At 38.9% G+C, this 25,189-nt stretch overlaps 2 protein-coding genes across 4 annotated transcripts; both read left to right on the top strand.

Moving 5' to 3' along the window:
* The first annotated feature begins 457 nt into the window (after positions 1–457).
* Positions 458–13,170, top strand: LOC129452461 (putative methyltransferase DDB_G0268948). Of its 3 annotated transcripts, none has more exons than XM_073855196.1 (7): positions 458–513; positions 2,144–2,281; positions 9,430–9,590; positions 9,784–9,997; positions 10,317–10,417; positions 10,645–10,777; positions 10,973–13,170. In XM_073855196.1, exons 2-7 carry the CDS (start codon positions 2,171–2,173, stop codon positions 11,066–11,068), a joined length of 816 nt encoding a protein of 271 aa, XP_073711297.1. In that variant the 5' UTR covers positions 458–513; positions 2,144–2,170; the 3' UTR covers positions 11,069–13,170. The 3 variants fall into 3 exon arrangements, with proteins under 3 accessions (XP_073711297.1, XP_073711298.1, XP_073711299.1); XM_073855197.1 differs by lacking the exon at positions 458–513 and adding an exon at positions 1,915–1,995; XM_073855198.1 differs by lacking the exons at positions 458–513; positions 2,144–2,281 and adding an exon at positions 8,426–8,632.
* Positions 13,171–13,520: 350 nt separating this feature from the next.
* LOC129452464 (putative methyltransferase DDB_G0268948) lies at positions 13,521–24,496 on the top strand. Its single transcript, XM_073855193.1, has 7 exons — positions 13,521–13,902; positions 20,812–20,949; positions 22,390–22,550; positions 22,753–22,966; positions 23,283–23,383; positions 23,615–23,752; positions 23,925–24,496. Exons 1-7 carry the CDS (start codon positions 13,792–13,794, stop codon positions 24,013–24,015), a joined length of 954 nt encoding a protein of 317 aa, XP_073711294.1. The 5' UTR covers positions 13,521–13,791; the 3' UTR covers positions 24,016–24,496.
* Positions 24,497–25,189: the final 693 nt, after the last annotated feature.

Here is a 25,189-nt window from a genome sequence, read left to right on the forward strand (position 1 = left end):
TGTGAAAGACAATTACTTCATATGAAAGGTATTTCTTGATGACACAATGATTAGGTGTGGTGAAAAAAATGAATGTATAATTTTGTGTGTTGTACTTAGTCAATTGAACATGTGATTACATATAAAAAGCAGACTTTTTGATGATCTGCTTTGAGTTTTGTACTAACAGTTGTGAAGTTTTACCACATGTGAAAATAGTACCAAAGCGAATAAAAAAACGTAAGCAACCAAGAAAAACTGTAAACGTGCAGTTAGCTTCACGTCAAAATCAAAGCTTTTAGGAATAACATATTAAAGGTCTGCAGATGGAAAACTGATAGCTAGATGTTTTAGTTTTTAGCTTAAGAATCATTCTACGTAGATTATTTCAACAAAATTAACCGGTGTATCTTTAATATTGACTGAGGTCATGTCAAACATTGAAATGAAAGTGTTATTTTCCATTGCATTTGCAGTACATGTGTTACACCAGCAGATGTCCTCAGCGTGCAGTGTTTTGACCTCTTCGAAAAAGTGAGTCATTCTGGCTGTTGGCTCAATTGAGTCGAAGTTTCGAAAAGCTTCGTTTCTCACATCAGTAATTGACCAGTGATTGTTGCTGAACTTGCGTTATGTTCTTAAGGCGGTGCTAACCTGTTTGTTCGACTTGTTCTATATCACGCGTTATTTGTTTCCTGAACACTTCAATGTTGACGTGAATCATTGTGTGTGATTCTTTAAAACGGATAACGGTTTAAGAACCGATTCGCAGAAATGAACGTCGACTTCCCAGATTGATCAGTCTATGACGTCAAAGTACCGCGAGAGTGATTCGTGAGCCCAGCTCTTGATTTGCTCTCGCGGTACTTTAATTTCACACCCCAGTCGTCATCGCAGCGCCACATGAAGTCGAAAACTTTATTTACTTATTATCATGGTTCACTCCCACGAATGACGACAGACACTGCTTCTGTTAACACATAATACATATCGATAGTGTGAGTCTCGCCTGTTCTAAAAACATCGAGTAGGCTAACTGCCCTGAGGGCTGTTTCATAAAACTAGATTACAGAATAAGCCAGGCTTATTTTGTTAAGTCTGGCTTATTGCCGGTGGATTTCGTTTCATAAAACAAACTTGAACTAGCTCAACCCCGGTTACTATGGAAACTTATGCTTGCAAACTAGCCTGGTCCGGAGCAGGCTAACTGTCAGGCTAAGCCTCAGTTGTTGCTTAACTAGACTTCCACTAACACTGAAATGTAAATGCAATGATATTACAGCTGACTCTTTGACATTTTATTTGACTTTATTAACCACTATTAATCTAACAATTAAAGAAAATCAACTTCTATATTAAATTTGATAAATTTTGTTACAATAATAATTAATAAAATATAGACATGTGTTTCATAATATGGTATATAGGCCTATCAAATGTTGAATATAAATGATAATCTTAACTACCTCAATATAAGGATAAAAGTTTATTAACAAATTTAAGATGTATCTAAATTCATATAATTGCAACGTATTGATGAAATATATATATATATATATATATATATATATATATATATATATATAATTCAGATTGTCTGTCACACAAAGAGGAAATTTTATTTAAATAAACAACACACAAAAGTCAAGTACAGTCATTTAATTTTTTTATGCTTGGTGTGCATAAAAATGCACATTATTTTAAAGATCTACAGTATTTGTATCTTTCTGTAGTTGTTACATTTTTCTTGAAATTAAAAAAAAATTATGGTGTCTGCATGGCTGAAGGAATACAATATAATTATTGTATTATACAACTATTTTATGGGTTTGTTTATTGCAGCAGTATTATAATTTTCAGTCAGAAGTACATTTTCATACATTTTTATCAAAAATTACCGCTTTCTCTTTAACTGTGATCGATTTGATCCACGCTCGACCTCTAGGGCTGCTCAAGAATAGCGTGCACGCGCAATTATCTTGACTAGGGAAATCTGGATCACATTAGTTGGATTGCGTAAGCTTCATTTGCCTTTTTTGAAACCGCTTTAGCCTCGCCTCATTTGTTAGGTTAATTCAAGTCGAGTTTGTAACTTTAATCCTCGCTTTTCCAAGCGAGTTTCATGAAATAGCCCTCTGGTAAACAGCAGACATTTCCTCTGCAGTGTGTCGATGGTCGATTCACGTTGAAGATGACGCACAGACTGTTTGAAGGGAAACAGCATGCCTCCCTTTATCAAATGTATCGTTTTGATCCACCTGATGAGATAAAGGAGATCATTGTTCAATATCTGGACAGAAAGGTGAGTGATGTCGTACAGTTACTTGTGTATTTTGTTGTGATATGTATTTTATATGTCTCACAGATAATATTATTGTGATACATAATAATAATAATAACAACAGTTCATTATTTTTACACTTACTTATATTGGTCCTACATGTATTTATTCCATTACAAATGAATATTGTGTTTGGACAGTGATACGGTGATAAAGCTATTAATATCCACATGAAAGAATACTATTTACAGTACTGTGTAGTAAATTGTAGTATAAATTATTTACTATGGTGTGATTCAAAACCACTATAGTATCTAGAAATTTTAGTATAGTTTACAATGGCAATTTCCAAAGGATTTGACTTTTTCATGTGGGTACTGTATAAGTACAGTACAAATGTAAGAAACCCAAATGTTGTTCTTATAATAATGCCAATTTCATGACTTCATATATATACAGTATTTGTATAAAGATTTTTTTCAGGTGTCCATTATTTAACACTATATGCTCTCTCTCTCATATTCTTCTTTAGGGAGACAATGGTAATGCTTCAGATTTGGCATCTAGGTCAAAGGAAGTGGCTGTTTATGTAGTAGGGATGGCGAAAACTAAACAACTTTCTTGACCGACCACCAAGCTTTATTAGCCTGTTGAAACCGGTTAATCGATAGGCTACGCTATTTGAAACAACAGCCATTAAGAGCCGCGCCTGCAATTTCGCAACTGTGTTGCATCTCTCTGCCATTCTGCCTTTGGCGAACACAGCCCTGGCGCTGCAAGTCGAGCTCAAAATTATTCATACCCTTTGTAAATAAGACCAAAGAAGGCTGTGAAAGTAAATCTGCATTGTTAATTCTTTTGATTTTGAATTTAAACAATCTACAAAAATCCAACCTTTCATTGGAGAATAATCATTTTATCATTATCATAATCATTATGTGTTTGGAAGTTTCTCCTCTGTCCAATTGCCACGCCCACTTTGTCTCTCAGTTCCCCGTGCAGCTCACCACACCTTTAATTAATTAGCCTCAATCAGCCACAGGCTTTATTAGACAGCACCTGTGCATAGCCTCTGCCCTTTGTTCATGCTACATGGAAGATCCTTGTGTGTTGCTGCTGAAAGATGTTATGTCTCCTGCCTTGTGTGCTTTATCGAACTATGTAATAAGTTTCCTATGTTAAGTTAATTATGAGAAAGTGAGCATGAATCTTTCATATCTTTCCTTTCAGTTTGATTTTCCTTCAATTGTATTGTGGCCTTATGTAATTAATTGTATCCTATATCCTTTGTCTCCTAGAAACCACACACACATAAAAATACTTGCCTAATAAATAAAACACTCTGTAATTGAAGTGACTGGACGGGGTTGTTCTTACCGACACCGCCACTGGTCTCAAGCCAGCCACCTACCATCCTATGTTAAACCTCCTTTTCATGTGGTCCTTCGAGCCGTAATCCTTTGCTCCCAGCCTACATGTCGTCATCTCAAATTCAGCCTAGAGCTATGGCCCACTCTGCCCAGGGGCTGTACCAGCCCCGAAATGTGCAGCCTCACCATCATACTTCTGCAGCCTCACCAAGCCATTTAGCCCCCCCTTTAGGCCGACTCCACCCATATAGTAAGATCTGTAAACTCTGAGCTTACCTGTGGCTCACATGTCGAACGCCTATTAGAGAAACTACCCAGTGAGCACTTTTGTCAGTTTAAGAGAAGCATCAGTTTGAGTAGATCAGGTCCCCTATGCTATAACCTCCTAGATTTTTCCTCCTGGTTGCAACAGGAAACCCGTTGCCAGCCCAGAAGGGAGAGAACCCTTCAACCTGTCTGACCAAAGCCACCACCCCCTCACCCATTCAGAGCTACAGCTATACTCCATGGTAGCAAGACTTCCCAAGTGACCTTCCCTAAAGTCCAGAAAGCTCCTCCTAGGGTCAGTCAGCTTCCCCTCAACCCCACATCCACGCGTTGTCCATTGTGTGCTTACTGTAACTCACCTGAACATCACGTCAGTAAATGTGATGACTTCCTCACGCTCACTGAAGATCAGAGAGCTAGTTGGATCACAGGACAGAAACGATGCTGGCGGTGTGCACGAGACCACTTTGCAAACCAATGTGATCTGAAGGGACGCTGTAACCAATGTAATGGGAAACATCTGCAGGTCCTATGCAACATCAATCAGAGGCAAGTGCAGAATTTATACCTAGACCATCCTAGTGATTGGAATAAAGTGCTGCTAAAGGTAGTTGAAGTGACCCTACGTAATGGAAACAAGTCCTTAGACACGTATGCCATATTAGAAGATGGATCAGAACGTACGATCCTTTTACATCCTGCAGCCCAGAAACTTCAGTTGATAGGAGAGTCTGAGAGCCTGAAGCTGAGGACAGTGAGACAGGATGTCCAGACTCTAAACGGTGCCACCGTGTCCTTCACCCTCATTCCAAAGGCCCATCCAAAGAAAACCTATGCCATCAGGCATGCTTTCACTGCAGATCAGCTTTCCTTATCTGAACATTCTCATCCTGTGAAATCCCTCCAGCGGCGCTACCCTCATCTCAGGCAGATTCCCTTGAAGCAGCATGATAATATAAGACCCCTCCTTCTCATAGGAGCTGATCATACCCACCTGATCACTCCAACACTGCCTGTAAGGTTAGGCCCCCCCGGAGCCCCAGCAGCTATCAAAACCCGTCTCGGCTGGACATTACAGGGCCCTGCTAGAGATATTTTTAGCTCTCCCTCCACAAAGTGTCACTATATCTCCTTTAAATGTCCACCTGATGACATTCACCACAATGTGCAAAAACTGTGGCAGCTGGACACAGTACCTTTGAGGAACACAAAATTGGTTGTCTGTTCTAAACAGGACAGAGATGCACTTCACCAGCTGGAGACTCAAACCATTCGAATTCCTGTTGATGACGTCCTAAGGTATGCCACACCTCTCCTCCGAGCCGATCCCTGGCCCCCCTTAAAGGCCCCTAAGGAAGCAGTTATGTCCCGTCTTCGCAGCTGTGAGAGGAGACTGCTTCAAAATCCCTCACAGGCGGAAACCTATACCAGAGAGATCCAAAAGCTAGTTGATGCTGGGTATGTCAGGAAGTTGACTCTCTCTGAAGCAGCAGATGCCCCACAGTCTTGGTATATACCTCATCACATTGTGCATCATAATGGAAAGGACCGCATTGTATTTGATTGTTCTTTCTCCTATCAGAATCAATGTCTGAATTCACAATTGCTTCCTAGTCCAACCCTTGGGCCTTCCCTCCTTGGAGTTCTCCTTCGTTTCAGGCAGCACAAGATTGCCATCAGCGGTGACATTAAGTCCATGTTCCACCAGGTGCGCCTGCTACCCCAAGATAAACCCCTCCTGCGCTTCCTCTGGCGTGACCTAGAAATTAAATCCCCTCCAACTATATATGAATGGCAAGTAATCCCATTTGGCACCACCGCCAGCCCATGCTGTGCCATTTATGCCCTCCAGAGGATTGCAAAGGATGCACAGGCCGATGAGCGTGTTACCTATTCCATACAACACTGTTTCTATGTGGATAATTGCCTTCAAAGTCTCCCCACATCAGATGAAGCTAAGGACCTCCTTCACTCCCTGCGTGCAACCCTCTCCTCTGGTGGCTTTGACATTAGACAATGGGCCAGTAATGATCCCAAGGTTATTTGTGATCTCCCTCCCGATGCTAGGTCAGACCAGGCAGAGCTCTGGCTGTCACACCATCCTTCTCTTGACCCCATGGAATCTACTTTAGGCCTTCATTGGAATTGCCATACAGACACCCTGAAATACAGGCATAGAGCCATTGAAGCTACTACTCCAACCATGCGTCACATCTACAGGGTACTTGCAAGCCAGTATGATCCTCTTGGTTACATCCTCCCCTACACAACAAGAGCCAAGATAATTGTCCAGCACCTGTGGGCAAAGGCAAGAGAATGGGATGACCCAAACCTTCCCCACAACATCCTAGAAGCCTGGCTTTCCTGGGAAGGAGAACTCCCTAAACTCTCCTCAATAGTACTGCCCCGTTGTTTTGTACATTGGTCAGCAGACAACCCCTCAGCCATCCTAGACCTGCACATCTTCTGCGATGCGTCAGAGCAGTCTTATGGCGCAGTCGCCTATATGCGCACTGAATATGATCAACAGGTGAATGTATCCTTCCTAATGGCGAGGTCTCGTGTTGCGCCCAAAAAACAACTCTCTATCCCTCGACTTGAACTATGCGCAGCCCTGATTGGAGCTCAACTGTTCAACCTTCTCCAAACCGAGCTCACCCTCAAAATCAGACGGGCTACTTTATGGAGTGACTCTACCACAGTCCTCTATTGGCTTCTCTCAGACTCATGCCGCTATTAGGTCTTTGTTGGAACCAGGGTGGCTGAAATCCAGGAACTCACCAAAGGCCAGGAATGGCGCTATGTGGATTCCCCAAACAACCCAGCTGATGATCTGACTAGAGGAAAGCAGCTATCTGATCTAAGTGAGCCTTGCAGGTGGAACCAAGGACCTGCCTTCCTCTTGCAACCCCCTGACCTGTGGCCAACTAACCCCACAATAGATCAAGCTGAAGATCCCATAGAGTTACATAAGCCCAGTTTCTGTGGTGCCGTATTTCTTAACCAAAAGCCCTCCATCTCTGACCCTACCCAATTCACCACCTTTCAGGATCTCCTTGACTCTACCGCTGCCTCCTATCATGGGTTGACAGAGCCTCCTGCAACACCATCAGCAGCAACCTACCTTGATGCAGAGATTGCCATCCTAAGACAGGCCCAGCTGGATTCCTTTGGAAATGATCTGGCATGTCTTCAGTCTCACAAACCCCTTCCACATTCCAGTCGTCTTCTCTCTCTTGCTCCAGAACTGGATTCAATGTCAGGTCTCATTCGAGTAGGCGGAAGGTTACGACAAAGCAATGACCTTCCCCCTGATGTTATACATTCAGTTGTCCTAGACCCTGCCCATCCAATTACAAAACTTATAATTAAAGATTGTGATGACCACCTACATCATCCTGGGCCAGAGAGGCTATTCGCTGAGCTAAGAAGGAAATTCTGGATCCTGAGGGGTCGTGAGGCTGTCAGGAAACATCAGCACAGGTGTGCTAAGTGCCAGCAGTCCCGTGCCAAACCCCTTATTCCCCAAATGGCCGATCTTCCTCCTGCTCGCCTACGCCTCTGTAAACCTCCCTTTTATTCCACCGGGATAGATTGTTTTGGGCCCTACACTGTGAAAGTTGGACGACGGAGTGAGAAAAGGTGGGGAATTATCTTTAAATGCCTGACAACTAGGTGTGTACATCTAGATCTACTTAGTCACATGAATGCAGATTCCTTTTTAATGGCACTAAGGCGCTTTATAGCACGCAGAGGCAAACCTTTTGAGCTGCTCTCCGACCGAGGTACCAACTTTATTGGGGGCAACAGAGAGCTACAGGAAGTCTAATCCCTAACCTCTGACCTCCAGGCAGTCCTGGCTAAACAGAGGATCTCCTTCAAGTTCAACCCCCCCCCACGCACCCCACTTCGGTGGGACGTGGGAGCGTGAAATTCGTTCCATCAAGATTGCCCTACAGACCACCCTAGGTGCCCAAGCAGTCACTGAAGAGGTGTTACGCACTGTGATGATTGAAATTGAAGGTATCCTCAATTCAAAGCCCCTTGGTTATGTCTCTTCTGACATTGCTGATCCTGATCCTGTGACTCCTAACCTGTTGCTCATGGGGCGGCATGACTCTTCCCTCCCCTTGGTAACATATCCTGACTCTGAGCTAAGCAGTCGCCGTCAATGGCGTCATAGTCAGATTCTTTCTGATCACTTTTGGTCCCACTTCCTTAGAAATTATCTGCCTTCTCTCCAGTCTAGACAGAAGTGGTACACTGATAATCCTAACCTTCAAATAAATACTGTTGTTCTCATTCTTGACCCTCAGCTCCCCCGATCCCTCTGGCCAGTAGGTAAAGTGATTTCCCTTCATCTTGGTAAAGATGGCCGTTGTAGAGTTGCAGATGTCCAGGTGGGGGACAAACAGTACACAAGACCCGTTGCCCGCCTCATCCCACTCCCTGCCCTAACTGAACCCCTTGACTCTCCACTTTAGCAAATTTGCAAAGCAAATTTGGGGGCGGCTGTTTGGAAGTTTCTCCTCTGTCCAATTGCCACGCCCACTTTGTCTCTCAGTTCCCCGTGCAGCTCACCACACCTTTAATTAATTAGCCTCAATCAGCCACAGGCTTTATTAGACAGCACCTGTGCATAGCCTCTGCCCTTTGTTCATGCTACATGGAAGATCCTTGTGTGTTGCTGCTGAAAGATGTTATGTCTCCTGCCTTGTGTGCGTTATTGAACTATGTAAGTTTCCTATGTTAAGTTAATTATGAGAAAGTGAGCATGAATCTTTCATATCTTTCCTTTCAGTTTGTTTGTTTAAATTTATTGTTAGATTAAACTGTTTAATTTGCTTTATTCATGTGACTTTCTGTTGTAACCGTAATATGTATTTGAGTATTTATAGGCATTATAGTATGTTAATTATGGGGCTGACAATAGTCATGTATTGACTTGTTTGTAGGCTAATTTCTGAACCCTGAGTTCTTGTACAAATGTTTGATTTTCCTTCAATTGTATTGTGGTCTTATGTAATTAATTGTATCCTATATCCTTTGTCTCCTAGAAACCACACACACATAAAAATACTTGCCTAATAAATAAAACACTCTGTAATTGAAGTGACTGGACGGGGTTGTTCTTACCGACACCGCCACTGGTCTCAAGCCAGCCACCTACCATCCTATGTTAAACCTCCTTTTCATTATGAGAGAAATATTTTTCTCTAATACACATGTTAGTGCTTCTTCTCTTCAGTTCATCCCACTCATTTTCTTTAGGGTTCAGGTCAGGGGACTGGGATTGTCATGGCAGAAGCTTCATTTTGTTCTCAGTGACTAATTTTTGTGTTAGTTTTGATGTTTTTTTTTTATCATTGCCCTTAAGGATTATCCAACCATGTCCCATTATATGATTTCTAACAGGGACAGTCAGTTTTTTATTTTTTTTATCTGTTGGTATATGTAGGCTATTAAATATATAAGAAAAACAAGATAAGCTGTTCTTCCTTAATGTGTTGATGCTAAAAATCTGTTTGGCAGAAAGGACAACCCCATGAGCTAGCTGTGGATTTGGGATGTGGAACAGGACAGAACTCTCGTCTGCTGGCACCACATTTCCAGCAGGTGGTGGGCATTGACATCAGTGAGTCTCAGCTGATGGAGGCAAGAGCCGTGCCGGGCTTTGCTAACCTTACCTACAGGTCGGTAAAGCATGTTACACTTAAACTGTGCAGGATTTGGTGATTATAATAGTGATAGAAATACGAAAGCATATTTGCTTATTTTATAACTTTGCATAACCTCGAAAGAATCATGAGGTCTTTTATATTATGCTGTTTGCTCTAACTAACAGATTATTATCATCCAGTCAATATGCTCTTTTTTTATATACAGAGTGGGCACAGCAGAAGAATTGCCATTTCCGGATGGCTCAGTAGACTTGCTGACGGCTTCATCTGCAGCTCATTGGTTTGACCCCGAGCGTTTTTTAAAGGAGGCCACGCGTGTCCTGAAGCCTCGTGGCTGCTTGGCTCTGTTTTGCTATGGAGACAGCTTTAAATTCTACTATGATTCCTGTGGAGATCGACTTAATAACATATGTGGTGATGTAAGCTCATGCCTTAACCATATACATATGTACATAAATCAATTAGTTGGATCAATATAAATAAATTGCACTTTGAAACTTGTACCTTTCTGATATAGTAAACCAGCCGTAATGCAGGTTTAATAAGACTTGTGTTACATTGACACTGTTTGGTCTTCATATTCCAAAGGTTAAACTTACTGACATAATTTTTACTTGGTTACCAATTAGAATCTATGTCACCGAAGGTGAACTGTAGCCATCTAATACTGCAACAATGATTACCTGCCATAGTATATGTATAGTCAACTGTTATCTGCCTTTTAATTTATTCTGCTAGGTAAAAGAAGTACTGACACCCTTCACAAGCAATAGGGTAGCTGTGGCCAACAATAAGCTACACGATTTATATGAAGCCATAACCTTCCCAGATAAAGAGAGGTAATTCAAAATAAATAATTAATCAGACTTTACATTTACATGTATGCATTTGGGAGGCATTTATATGCAGTGCAAATAAAAAACATGTAACTTTTTATTAGTTTTTTGTATTATGCATTGTACTACTGTATCACATCCACATTTGGTTGTGTTTCTAAATACTTAAAGTAGGTATAATATTGATTTGCCATATTTTGTCTGATATCTAATATTCATGTCTTCTTAAGGATTGAAGTAATTCCAGTAAAAATACAAAAGACTATCAAGGACACAGTTGGGTTTTTTGAGACATTCTCCATGTATCAAGCCTATCTGAGAGCACAGCCCAGTGCTGCAGTCGCTCTGTTAGAGACGGCAACATCACGGTAATGACTTCATTTTGTGGAGACATCACTTAATGCTTTTTTATGATTGTTTGCAGTAAAAAATTTATTCATTCAAAATTGATTGATGTATTCATTTTTTTCTTATTTCAAAATGCTCTTATACTTGTGGTTATGTGTGGAAGACATATTTTGATGTTTTTTGTAGTAATTGCTTGTTATTTACTCTGTTTCACGTTTTCTAAAGGAGATGAATGTGTCATCAACAGAGGCCAAGCTTGAGTTATGCATGGACTACTTCTGTGTACTGGCGTGTAAACCTCACTGACACGTGATACTACTAAAACACATGACCCACCTTTACTCAGACCTCCAGTCGCCTTTGGTCCTTTACTAATTATTTTTTTATGAGAAGATTTATGTTAGTTTTTTTAAGAAGTTGTTAAATCCATACACTTTTTATAACTAATTTAATAGTGAAAAAGTATAAATCAGTGCATTATTACATTGCTTAAAGCAGTGGTTCTCAAACTTTTTCCGCGTGCGGCCCCCCTTGTGTACGGTGCATTCCTTCGTGGCCCCCCAAAGAAAATGTATGACAAAAACTGTTCTAAAATGTAACATTTTAACTAAACAAAACATATTACGTTATACAAAATAGTGCTGTTGGTTAGTAGCCTTATTTTTTTAGGTTTAATTACACAGAATTCTTGATAAATTAAATGTCATAAAACTGGGGCCCCCCTGGCACCATCTCGCGGCCCCCCTGCGGGCCCCGGACCCCAGTTTGAGAACCACTGGCTTAAAGGGACAGTCATTTATGTTGTTCTAAAGCTGATTGCTGATTTTCTTTATTCTGTTGATGAACACAAAAGAAGATATTTTTAAAAAATGATGTACACTGTTGACGGTACCAACTGACTCCCATTTGTTTTTTATACCATGAAAGACGATGAGTACCGTCAACTATGTGCTTACTATCCAGGCTTGTGCACAATTCAGAATTTCAGAATTGGCCTCCATTCAATTCATGAATTGGAATTTGAATTGAATTGACCCCGCCCTACAGGAAGTTGAATTGGAATTGGAGTTGGAATGACAGGAAGTGGAATTAAATTTATGGCAATTTTAAGAAATTCCACAAACAAAACAGAAAGAATCTCACATACATTCAGTGTTAGGAAAGTTACTTTGGAAAATTGTTTGGAAACCATTTTAAATACTTGGTTAAAGTAAAACATTCTGGGAAATGAAGTCATGTTCCATCGTGTTCCACAAAATTACAATTAGAAAAAAATCAAACTTAATTATTTGTTATGTGACTAGTTTTTAACATTAATTGCTGGGGGAAAACATTTTCTGTTAATGTAATCTGTACAAGTAGTTCAAACTAATATAATTTATAGATTATGTAATGCAATCATATCTGACATATACTGAAAGCTTCATTTTTAACACTTTACTTACTGTATAATATGTATATGATTTTCTTTGAATTTCTATTGAATTGCAATTCTGCTTCCTTTAATTCAAATTCGAATTGTAATTCTAGATCCTGTTTTTGACATCAATTCAAATTCAATTTAAATTCAAGAATTTAATTGGAATTTAGGAGTCATTCTCAATTCAATTCTGAATTGTGCACAAGCCTGTTACTATCATTTATCAAAATATCTTCTTTTGTGTTAAACAGAATAAAGAAACTCATACAGGATTAGAACAACATGAGGGTGAAGAAGTTATAAAACAATTTTCATTTTAGGATAAACTATTACTTAAAAGAAATAAAAAAAATTCTCTTAAAGGTGCAGTGTGTAAATTTTAGCGGCATCTAGTGGTGAGGTTGCGAATTTTGCAACCAACGCCTCAGTCCATTGCTCACCCCTCGCTTTTGAAACACATAGAGAAGCTAGGGAAGCCGCCACTGGACAAACATGTCATCGTCGGAGACAACTTAGTAAAAAAAAATTGTCCTTTAAGGGCTTCTGTAGAAAAATGGCGGCACAAAATGGCGGCTTCCATGTACCACAAACTCTCTGTGTATGTAGATAAAAACTTCTCATTCTAAGGTAATAAACACATAGCGGTTCATTATAAAAGGTCTTTATACACCGCTGATAATATAGTTTTGTATATTATTTTGCATTTCTGTGAAGAGATCCTTCTAAAAATTACACACTGCACCTTTAAAATTGTCCATGCATTGAAGCTCTTCAAACTTCACAGCACTTTTATTTACTATTGACCAGTAAACATTACCTGGATCCCACAGAATGTTTAGTCCAAGTTTTTAGGTAAATAAATGACTGGTTTCACACAAAATCTGCACACTTTATTTTTTACTGTAAAACCCTGTTCTTTATAACCAGTATTAACTTGTTTGATGTACTTGTCAGAGTATAGTGTTTCAATACACTGATTGGTTGAGCATTTTTGTCTGTACTTTGTAACAAGAGACTCGTCCAGCTCTAAAACCTCTGCAAACGATATCATGTTTTGACACTAAACAATGAGGGCTGTGCCAATATTACTGTAAGGAAAATTTAATCCATTGTCAATGCTTAAATATGACTGGGAACTTGATGTTAAATTTCATCCTCCCTGCATGCCCTTTACGATAAAAAACATGGTTTTACTAAAGTTAAAAAAGCATGGTTACTGTCAAAAAACATAGTTAAACCATGTTTAGTTTAGGTTTTGCTGATAGTAATCAATACACCAAAAAAAAAAAACATGGTTACTACAGTTTTACCACAATAAATCAATGGTTAATTTTCATAAGGGTGGTATCCGGGTAACTCTTTTTTTCCCCCATTTTCAGGAGACGTTTATTCTTAAAAAGAAGTTTAGTCTTTTATTCCAGAGTGAATGAGAAAGGAAACTCTTGTGTGTGAGCCCAGAGTCCTCATTAGCACACTACAGTTGTCTCACAGGTCTTGTGATGGAACAGGCAGAGCCTGAAAACGATGCTCAAGATGCTCCTCCCCTTCTTTCCTTCTCTACAAGTTATCATGCTGATAGTTTAATAGAAAATCTTTGCAGCTTTTTCAAATGGCTGTTCGTTTGTTTGAGGGTAAAGAACATGCATCTTCATATTGGAAGTACAGGATATCTCCTTCCGAGGAGCTCATCAGCAAGATAATGCAGTTTCTTATGAGCAATGTAAGTTTGATTTTGACATTAAGTAGCATAGCTTCCTTTGGTGATATATTTTTAATCCCTATTCGCACCGACTGACCAGTCAGTACCTAACGTTAACTGTTTATCTCGTGACCATTTTCCGGTTTCAGGTCCTCCGCTGAGGATGTGAATGAACGATCGAGCAGATTACACAAATATTGTAAAATGTACAAAAATACACACACACAAAGGCATGCAAGAGGTCTGTATTATGTTGGCTTCTGCATTCAGAATTGACGAATGTGCCGCGATAGGTCATTCACGCGAGAACTGAGATGTATAGACCCTTTGCAAACACGTGACCTAGACCACGTGACGACGCCATGCTGGACGGCAAAATCACTGACACACTAGGTTGATTAGTAATAGACGCGCTGGATTTTTGATTAGTTTTAAACAGTTTAAATATATATTACACTAAAATACATGGCTTCTTATATTAAGGAAGGTGTTGTGCCGTTATCGGTCGAGGTAGGGCATTTGGTAGGTCCTCACAAGAAGCGCTATTTAGAGAAGTTAGAGATAGCGGGACTGGATACCGACCCTTACCTTCTTCCTCCTTCAATTTTCACGGACCTCATTAAACGCCGAGTCTGCCCGACTTCACCCCGCATGATTTGTACCACTATGTGGTAAACGGGATATCCCCATACACTGGTGCTGATCTTAAGGCTTTTAAAAGTCTGCAGAGCTGCCAACTTCTGAGTTCAGCTTGGAGTGAGATTTTTTATTTTAGAAATGAAATTGAAATAAAAGCTTTTACCGAGTTTAAATGCCTGAGATTAGAGTCTTTACTATTATTTTATACACTTCTATTATGCTTTCCTTCTGATAAAAGTGCCTAAAAAGTTCAGTTAAAATCTAATGAATAGGCTACTGGTCTCTGTAAAATGTATAACTGCAGATAACAGCAGCTTTGATTCAGTTTATCCACTGAGAAAGAGAAGCGTAAAGTGATGATTTGTGATTGGTGATAGAGGGACTGTCACAATCAAATAAACCAAATGAGTAGTTTAATATTAAACTAAAGCAACAGATAATGTGTATGTGAAGACCATATAATTATATTTCGTATATATATATTATTGTTTATAGATGTCAAATATCAATTGACTTTTTTCTCTTTTATTAAAACCTGTCACCGCAAACATCACGCAGGCTTGTACTGCTTGCAAACATGCACACGCGAGTGATGGTTGATTAAAATAGCTGTTTTCTGAGGGTATCTGCTGCGTGCGTGGAATCCGGGCAGGTCTCTGTTTTTCATCCAGACCTTGACGCTTTGTGTGTTCGACTGGTGCGGAGCTGACTGATCGGCGTATGACATCAGAGTAACGCGAGAGCAAAGGTAAAGGCGGACCCTTTTGTAACATTTCGACTTGCTCTCGCGGTACTCTGATGTCCTCGCTGCCGAACTTCCTGCGCAGCGCCACATAAAGTGAAATGCTCTTTGACTCTTTGCAGCAAAGCACCAGCAACATGAGAAGGTGGCACGCAAAAGACAGTGAAGGTACGCTAAAATATAAAAGTGTCAGTACTGCGAGCACTGGTTTAGCTACTTACATCGTGAGAATGGGGTCAATTGCGTGGGTCTCACGGTGAATGCGTAAGAGTTGGCAGCTATGAAATTTATGGTGTCACTGCAGCATTAAACAATAACGTTCATGTAAAAATAATGTATTTATGCCACTTTTCTGTAATGGTAGGTGCATCATAGCAACACGAAATAACCATTTAATGACCCTAACGAGCACAAACACGTACTTGTTCGGCTTGCCGTCCGTCTACAACATAGCACTTCCGCCGTCCATCATGGCGTCCATAATTCGCGCGAGTAGAGCGTGACGTCACGTGCAAGGGGTCTATATGTGTGCATTTCTGTAATGTTTCTGTATTGTTCTTAATGGTAAGTCAATTATTTTTACAGTATGAATCATATTATATGTATAATATTTATTTAATTATGTATGCAAACATTACATTTTTAAAACATCCAGTAAAGGGAAAAAAAAGAAAAGACAGGCTATATTTTAAAAGAAATACCCTAATAGAAAACTGTCAAATGTATGAAATATTTAATAAATTGTATTATAAAATACATGATATTATGCCTTTTTAGTATAACCAATTCAAATCTTTAATGTTTCTAAATGTAACGTGATGAAAACGCTATAAAAGCACTACACTAAAGGGAAACATAGGGGGAACTGAGTTCGACACAACACCGGAACATGGTCACCCGTTGTTAAACACGGTCACGAGACAAACCTTAACACCAGCCGGTTTTTGCTATCTAACTCATAACACGCGATCCACAGCCGGCCGATCTGTTTTACAGACACAAGCTGTTATATCAATGCGTATCTGAAGGGAATTTTTAGATAACTGTCTATCTGATAAGTACCCGCTGTGTAGCGCCATCTGCTGTAAGATGTGGATTTTGCGCTTTTATTCAGCCTGTTTTTTGCAAAAGTTTTGTTTTATTTAAGCTCAGACCACTCTATTTTTCATTAAAATCCTGAAATTATAGAAAATTTGCAAGGATAATTAATAAGTTAAAACAAAAACATTACACTTGTAACATATCATTACAATGCAATTTGCTGCATTAATGCATTTGTTTTGGGAATCTTTTAATTTTATCTTCTCAGAAAGAGCCACCTTATGAGCTGGCAGTGGATGTTGGATGTGGGTCAGGACAGGGAACGTTGCTCTTGGCACCGCATTTTGCTCATGTGGTTGGGACAGACATCAGTCCTGAAGATTAAAATTTTGAAAATATATTTTGTAGGTTTAAGTTTTATAATACTCACCCTCAGTGCTATGACATCCTTCTCTCAACATTGTAATCAGAAATAAGATTAAAAGCATCGTGTCTTTTTTATATGAAAAAGAATACAGTAATGCAATCTCTTTCGGGGATATGAGGAAATAAAAAGCAGAAGTGCTTACTATTGTTGTGAACCGTTTGTAGTTCACAAACATCTGCTATTAAGAAGTTGAAGTCTGTTTTTTTTTCAAATATTCATTAGCATACTGACAGTGTGTAGAATATATTACAGTTGTTCTTGATTGGTAAAACACTATAACCAGGCTTTTGAACTCAAATTTCAAAACCATAATGCCATTTTTCAAGAATTACAATCATTTTGCTGAACTATAAACACTACTCCCCTACTTTAACACATGAGTCAGATTTGGTGAACTGTTACTTCAAAACTCTACACACAAATCCCTACATCAGTTCACTGAGCTTTGGAACAATGGATCCATAGAGAAATTAAGGAAATGAAGGAATATGGTCGAGGAGGAGGAAGAGGAGGAGGGAAAGAAGGAGGATGTGGTGAAGGAGGAGGAAGAGGACTTGGTGAATGAGTAGAAAGAGAAGGAGGAGGGAGAGAAAAAGAAAGAGAGAGAGGAGGAGGCAGAAGAGGAGGGAAAGGAGGAGGACGTGGTGAAGGAGGAGGAAGATGTGGTAAAGGAGGAGGGAGAGGAGGAGGCAGAGGAGGAGGAAAAGAAGGAGAATGTGGTGAAGAAGGAGGAAGTGTACATGGTGAAGGAGGAGGGAGAGGAGTGAAGGAGTACGAAGAGAAGGAGGAGGGAGAGAAAGAGGAAGAGAGAGAGAGAGAGAGAGGAGGAGGCAGAAGAGGAGGAAAAGTAGGAGGACGTGGTGAAGGAGGAGGAAGAGGACATGGTGAAGGAGGAGGCAGAGAGGACTTGGTGAAGGAGTAGGAAGAGGAGGAAGAGGTGGTAAAGGAGGAGGAAGAGAAGGAGGACGTGGTGAAAGAGGAGGAGGGAGACGAAGGGCAAGGTGACAAGTAGTCTCAGATGAAATTCGAAGCCACTCTACCTGACCATGTCCTTGTCCATGGTATGACTATGAGGGAGGCTGAGCAACGAGTAAAGTCTTCACTGTTGCCTCCATCTTCACGGCGCATTCACACGGGGCGTAAGCGTTAACGGAAGGCTTGTCTGAAGCGTGGCCAACAGCCAATCAAAGTGGCCGCTACACATGCTCCGTTCTTCCATAAACGTAATTGGCTGGCTCTGTCTAGGTAATTTGCATAAGGCAATCTGATTGGCTGACGCACGCGTTGCCGCTTGAAAAGTTGAGAAATGTTCAACTTCTGCCGCGAGCAACGGCACTGACGCGGCGCCGACGGATCCACAATTCAGTTCGGCAACACATGACGTCACCCATTAAAAGTGAATGGGAAGCGTTAACACTGACGCCCCGTATGAATGCGCCGTCAGAGCCTTCAGGGAGGAAAACAGATAGGTGTACTTACAGTAAGACTGCTCTGTACAGTAACTTTACAGTTTTTTACGATTGCTTACACACTGAAATTATTTTTTTTCCCACAATTTGCAAAACCTTACACTCAAGGAGCTAAACACAAGGATAGATTTTCGCAACTGTAAGCACATTGTCAGCTTCACACTATTTGCAAAACATTACACACAGTGATTTGCAAAACACTATAGTTTTTTATTCGCTTTGGTACTATTTCCACAAGTATGTGGCAAAACCTCACAACTGCCAGCACAAAACTCAAAGCAGACCACCAAAAAGTCCGCCCCCCACATGTAACCACATGTTCAATTGACCAAGCACAACACACAAAATCATACATTTACTTTTTCACCACACCTTATCATTGTGTCATCAAAGAAATACCTTTTATATGAAGTAATTGTATTTCACAATGCAATGCTCACAATACTTTTGATATGCTTCTCATCTGATTTGCGTAAATATATTTGACCAGCACTTTATCCAACTGATCTTACATTTTTTTTATTCACTTTGGTACTATTTTCACAAGTAAGGTGTACATTTTCAAACTCTTAGTACAAAAATCCAAACTGATCACACTTGTAACGCAGCTAGTCATTCTTTCAAAACCTGATGTAATGCTTTCAGTAAGTTGCACATGTTTTCAGTCCACATAATCATTGTTTCAAATGCAAGATTATTGTAATATGTAACGAGAACATTTGGTTTAATCACCGAAACACAACAGTATGATCTTCTTTCAGTTTAGTACTTTTAACAATCAGTTCATCCAAGAGCAAACAATGCAAGATACATGTTTCAAATCAGCCTTAAAAGTGCTGAAATTAATATGCTACAGTACTAAAAATACACATGACACAGTTTCACATTAGGCAATACACTTACATAACTTACATAATCTATAATTTCCAAAATATCCATCCTATGTGTAATCAAGTGAAAGATCAATGAAGACATCCTCTACAATCATTTGAGCAAATTACAGTAGTTTTTATTTTTCAGATATAATTGTAACAGGTATTCTTTCTATAATGTAACTGAATGAGAACATAACATTTAGTGCATACATTACATTACTGTAATTTGGATCAAGCCTGTCTTGAGCATTTGGCCTTAGATTTTCGTCCATCTCTCTGACCTCTCTGTGGGTGCCTATGCCCACCTCTCTGACGGATCATTTGTCCACAAGCTCTTCTTTTTCCTTGCTGTCTGTCCTGCTCCATGTTGAAAAAAATTGCCAGTGTTTACACCCCCACTTTTACAGTATATCTACTGTAATGACCAATTGTGGTTACCACTATGTAAAATCAATTAGCAATACGTAAAGAGTATCATGTGGTTACACATAATTTATAGGTTCGTACAAACACACATTTTATTTCTGTAGTCCTCAAAATCCATATACTGTATATTGCTAAAAAAAATAATATATGTTTACCAAATGGTTCAGTGATTAACCATTAAGATCGGTTGGATTTAGTGCTGGTCAAATCTATTTACACAAATCAGATGAGAAGCATATCAAAAATGTGGGGAGCATTGCATTGTGAAAGACAATTACTTCATATAAAAGGTATTTCTTTGATGACACAATGATTAGGTGTGGTGAAAAAAATGAATGTATAATTTTGTGTGTTGTACTTAGTCAATTGAACATGTGATTACATATAAAAAGCAGACTTTTTGATGATCTGCTTTGAGTTTTGTACTAACAGTTGTGAAGTTTTACCACATGTGAAAATAGTACCAAAGCGAATAAAAAAACGTAAGCAACCAAGAAAAACTGTAAACGTGCAGTTAGCTTCACGTCAAAATCAAAGCTTTTAGGAATAACATATTAAAGGTCTGCAGATGAAAACCTGTTAGCTAGATGTTTTAGTTTTTAGCTTAAGAATCATTCTACGTAGATTATTTCAACCAAATTAACCGGTGTATCTTTAATATTGACTGAGGTCATGTCAAACATTGAAATGAAAGTGTTATTTTCCATTGCATTTGCAGAAAATGTGTTAAAACAGCAGATGTCCTCAGCGTGCAGTGTTTTGACCTCTTCGAAAAAGTGAGACAATCTGGCTGTTGTGTCAATTTAGTCGAAGTTTCGAAAAGATTCGTTTCTCACATCAGTAGTTGACCAGTGATCGTTGCTGAACTTGCGTTATGTTCTTAAGGCGGTGCTAACCTGTTTGTTCGACTTGTTCTATGACACGCGTTATTTGTTTCCTGAACACTCCAATGTTGACGTGAATCATTGTGTGTGATTCTTTAAAACGGATAACTGTTTAAAATAAGCGTTTCGCAGATATGAACTTCGACTTCCCATATTGATTGTTCTTTGACTTCAAAGGACCGCGAGTGTGATTCGTGATCCCTGCTCTTGTTTTGCTCTCGCGGTTCTTTAATTTCACACGCTAGTCGTCATCGCAGCGCCACATGAAGTCGAAAACTTTATTTTCTTATCATGGTTCACTCCCACGAATGACGACAGACACTGCTTCTGTTAACACATAATACATATCGATAGTGTTAGTCTCGCCTGTTCTAAAAACATCGAGTAGGCTAACTGTCCTGGTAAACAGCAGACATTTTCTCTGCAGTGTGTCGATGGTCGATCCACATTGAAGATGACGCACAGACTGTTTGAAGGGAAACAGCATGCCTCCCTTTATCAAATGTATCGTTTTGATCCACCTGATGAGATAAAGGAGATCATTGTTCAATATCTGGACAGAAAGGTGAGACATTATGGACAGTTATTTGTGTATTTTGTTGTGATATGTATTTGATATGCCTCACAGATAATATTATTGTGATACATAATAATAATACTAACAACAGTTCATTATTGTTACACTTACTGATATTGGTCCTACATGTATTTATTCCATTACAAATGAATATTGTGGTTGGACAGTGGTACAGTGATAAAGCATATCCACATGAAATAATAATATGTCCAGTACTGTAGTAAATTGTAGTATAATTTATTTACTATGGTGAGATTCAAAACCACTATAGTATCTAGGAATTTTACTATAGTTTACAATGGCCATTACCAAAGTATTTGCCACACTTTTTCATGTGGGTACTGTATAAGTACAGTAAAAATGTAAGAAACCCAAATGTTGTTCTTATAATAATGCCAATTTAATGACTTCATGTTCATACAGTATTTGTATTGTATAAAGATTTTTTTCAGGTGTCCATTATTTAACACTATATGCTCTCTCTCATATTCTTCTTTAGGGAGACAATGGTAATGCTTCAGATTTGGCATCTAGGTCAAAGGAAGTGGCTGTTTATGTAGTAGGGATGGCGAAAACTAAACAACTTTCTTGACCGACCACCAAGCTTTATTAGCCTGTTGAAACCGGTTAATCGATAGGCTACGCTATTTGAAACAACAGCCATTAAGAGCCGCGCCTGCAATTTCGCAACTGTGTTGCATCTCTCTGCCATTCTGCCTTTGGCGAACACAGCCCTGGCGCTGCCCTTCCATTTACAGTCGAACTCAAAATTATTCATACCCTTTGTAAATAAGACCAAAAAAGGCTGTGAAAATAAATCTGCATCGTTAATACTTTTGATTTTTAATTTTAAAAATCTACAAAAATCCAACCTTTCATTGGAGAATAATCATTTTATCATTATCATAATCATTATGAGAGAAATATTTTTCTCTAATACACACTGCTCACAATTAATCATACCCTTTTATTCAAATCTTTTTGCAACCTCCTTTTCCCTAGAGAACAGCTTTGAGTCTTTACCTATAATGCTTGATGAGTTTGGACTGGAGAACACCTGACAAGAGATCAGAGACCATTCCTTCATACAGAATCTCTCCAGATCCTTCATATTCCAGCTCCATGTTGGTGCTTCTTCTCTTCAGTTCATCCCACTCATTTTCTTTAGGGTTCAGGTCAGGGGACTGGGATTGTCATGGCAGAAGCTTTGTGTTGTTTTCAGTGACTAATTTTTGTGTAAGTTTTGATGTTTGTTTTGGATCATTGCCCTGAAGGAAGATCCAACCATGGCCCATTATATGATTTTTAACAGGGACAGTCAGTTTTTTATTTTTTTATCTGTTGGTATATGTAGGCTATCAAATATATAAGCAAAACAAGATAAGCTGTTTTTCCTTAATGTGTTGATGCTAAAAATCTGTTTGGCAGAAAGGACAACCCCATGAGCTAGCTGTGGATTTGGGATGTGGAACAGGACAGAACTCTCGTCTGTGGGCACCACATTTCCAGCAGGTGGTGGGCATGGACATCAGTGAGTCTCAGCTGAAGGAGGCAAGAGCCGTGCCGGGCTTTGCTAACCTTACCTACAGGTCGGTAAAGCATGTTACACTTAAACTGTGCAGGATTTGGTGATTATAATAGTGATAGAAATACGAAAGCATATTTGCTTATTTTAAAACTTTGCATAACCTTGAAAGAATCATGAGGTCTTTTATGCATAACAATATTATGCTGTTTGCTCTAACTAACAGATTATTATCATCCAGTCAATATGCTCTTTTTTATATTCAGAGTGGGCACAGCAGAAGAATTGCCATTTCCGGATGGCTCAGTAGACCTGCTGACGGCTTCATCTGCAGCTCATTGGTTTGACCCCGAGCGTTTTTTAAAGGAGGCCACACGTGTCCTGAAGCCTCGTGGCTGCTTGGCTCTCTTTGGCTACGGAGACAACTTTAAATTCTACTATGATTCCTGTGGTGATCGACTTAATAACATATATGAGGATGTAAGCTCATGCCTTAACCATATGCACATGTACATAAATCAATTAGTTGGATCAATATAAATAAATTGCACTTTGAAACTTGTACCTTTCTGATATAGTAAACCAGCCGTAATGCAGGTTTAATAAGACTTGTGTTACATTGACACTGTTTGGTCTTCATATTCCAAAGGTTAAACTTACTGACATAATTTTTACTTGGTTACCAATTAGAATCTATGTCACCGAAGGTGAACTGTAGCCATCTAATACTGCAACAATGATTACCTGCCATAGTATATGTATCTGCCTTTTATCTGCCTTTTATTTATTCTGCTAGGTAAAAGAAGTACTGACACCCTTCACAAGCAATAGGGTAGCTGTGGCCAACAATAAGCTACACGATTTATATGAAGCCATAACCTTCCCAGATAAAGAGAGGTAATTCAAAATAAATAATTAATCAGACTTTACATTTACATGTATGCATTTGGGAGGCATTTATACAGTGCAAGTGCAACTAAAAAGTTAGTTTTTTGTATTATGCATTGTACTACTGTATCACATCCACATTTGGTTGTGTTTCTAAATACTTAAAGTAGGTATTGTATTGATTTGCCATACTTTGTCTGATATTCAATTTTATCTAATACTCACTTGTGTCTTCATAAGGATTGAAGTAATTCCAGTAAAAATACAAAAGACTATCAAGGACACAGTTGGGTTTTTTGAGACATTCTCCATGTATCAAGCCTATCTGAGAGCACAGCCCAGTGCTGCAGTCGCTCTGTTAGAGACGGCAACATCACGGTAATGACTTCATTTTGTGGAGACATCACTTTATGCTTTTTGTGTGCAGTAAAAAATTTATTCATTAAAAAAAAAAATTCTTATTTCAAATTGCTTATATACTTGTGGTTATGTGTGGAAAACATCTTTTGATGTTCTTTGTAGTAATTGCTTGTTATTTACTCTGTTTCAGTTTTCTAAAGGAGATGAATGTGTCATCAACAGAGGCCAAGCTTGAGTTATGCATGGACTACTTCTGTGTACTGGCGTGTAAACCTCACTGACACGTGATACTACTAAAACACATGACCCACCTTTACTCAGACCTCCAGTACTCCAGTCACCTTTGGTCCTTAGCTAATTATTTTTTTATGAGAAGATTTATCATGTTTTTTTTTTAAAGAAGTTGTTAAATCCGTACACTTTTTATAAATAATTTAATATAGTGAAAAAAGTATAAATCAGTGCATTATTACATTGCTTAAAGGGACAGTTCAACTAAAAATAAACATTTTGTCATAATTTATGTTGTTCTAAGGCTGTTTGATTTTCTTTATTTTGTTGATGAACACAAAAGAAGATATTTAAAAAAAATGATGTACACTGTTGACGGTACCCACTGACTGCCATTTGGTTTTTATACCTTGAAAGAAGATGAGTGCCGTCGGCTATGTGCTTACTATCATTTATCAAAATATCTTTTTTTGTGTTCAACAGGATAAAGAAACTCATACAGGATTAGAACAACACGAGGGTGAAGAAGTTTTCATTTTAGGATAAACTATTACTTAAAAGAAATTTAAAAATGTTCTCTTAAAGGTGCAGTGTGTAAATTTTAGCGGCATCTAGTGGTGAGGTTGCGAATTTTGCAACCAACGCCTCAGTCCACTGCTCACCCCTCGCTTTTGAAACACATAGAGAAGCTAGGGTAGCCGCCACCGGACAAACATGTCATCGTCGGAGACAACTTAGTAAAAAAAAATTGTCCTTTAAGGGCTTCTGTAGAAAAACGGCGGCACAAAATGGCGGCTTCCATGTACCACAAACTCTCTGTGTATGTAGATAAAAACTTCTCATTCTAAGGTAATAAACACATAGCGGTTCATTATAAAAGGTCTTTATACACCCATGATAATATAGTTTTGTATATTATTTTGCATTTCTGTCAAGAGATCCTTCTAAAAATTACACACTGCACCTTTAAAAATATCCATGCATTGAAGCTCTTCACACTTCACAGCACTTTTATTTACTATTGACCAGTAAACATTACCTGGATCCCACAGAATGTTTAGTCCAAGTTTTTAGGTAAATAAATGACTGGTTTCACACAAAATCTGCACACTTTATTTTTTACTGTAAAACCCTGTTCTTTATAACCAGTATTAACTTGTTTGATGTACTTGTCAGAGTATAGTGTTTCAATACACTGATTGGTTGAGCATTTTTGTCTGTACT

Source organism: Misgurnus anguillicaudatus, chromosome 17 (assembly GCF_027580225.2).
Source record: "Misgurnus anguillicaudatus chromosome 17, ASM2758022v2, whole genome shotgun sequence".
NCBI classification, from domain to species: Eukaryota; Metazoa; Chordata; class Actinopteri; order Cypriniformes; family Cobitidae; genus Misgurnus; species Misgurnus anguillicaudatus.

Bases quoted from the DNA above. Each gene is read 5' to 3' on its own strand.
- LOC129452464 (XM_073855193.1), top strand. From the start codon at position 13,792: ATGGCTGTTCGTTTGTTTGAGGGTAAAGAACATGCATCTTCATATTGG. The intron at 20,950-22,389 runs GTGAGACATTAT...TCTGTTTGGCAG, and splicing joins TTCAATATCTGGACAGAAAG to AAAGGACAACCCCATGAGCT. The intron at 23,753-23,924 runs GTAATGACTTCA...ACTCTGTTTCAG, and splicing joins TTAGAGACGGCAACATCACG to TTTTCTAAAGGAGATGAATG.
- LOC129452461 (XM_073855196.1), top strand. From the start codon at position 2,171: ATGACGCACAGACTGTTTGAAGGGAAACAGCATGCCTCCCTTTATCAA. The intron at 2,282-9,429 runs GTGAGTGATGTC...TCTGTTTGGCAG, and splicing joins TTCAATATCTGGACAGAAAG to AAAGGACAACCCCATGAGCT. The intron at 10,778-10,972 runs TCACGGTAATGA...ATTTACTCTGTT, and splicing joins CTCTGTTAGAGACGGCAACA to TCACGTTTTCTAAAGGAGAT.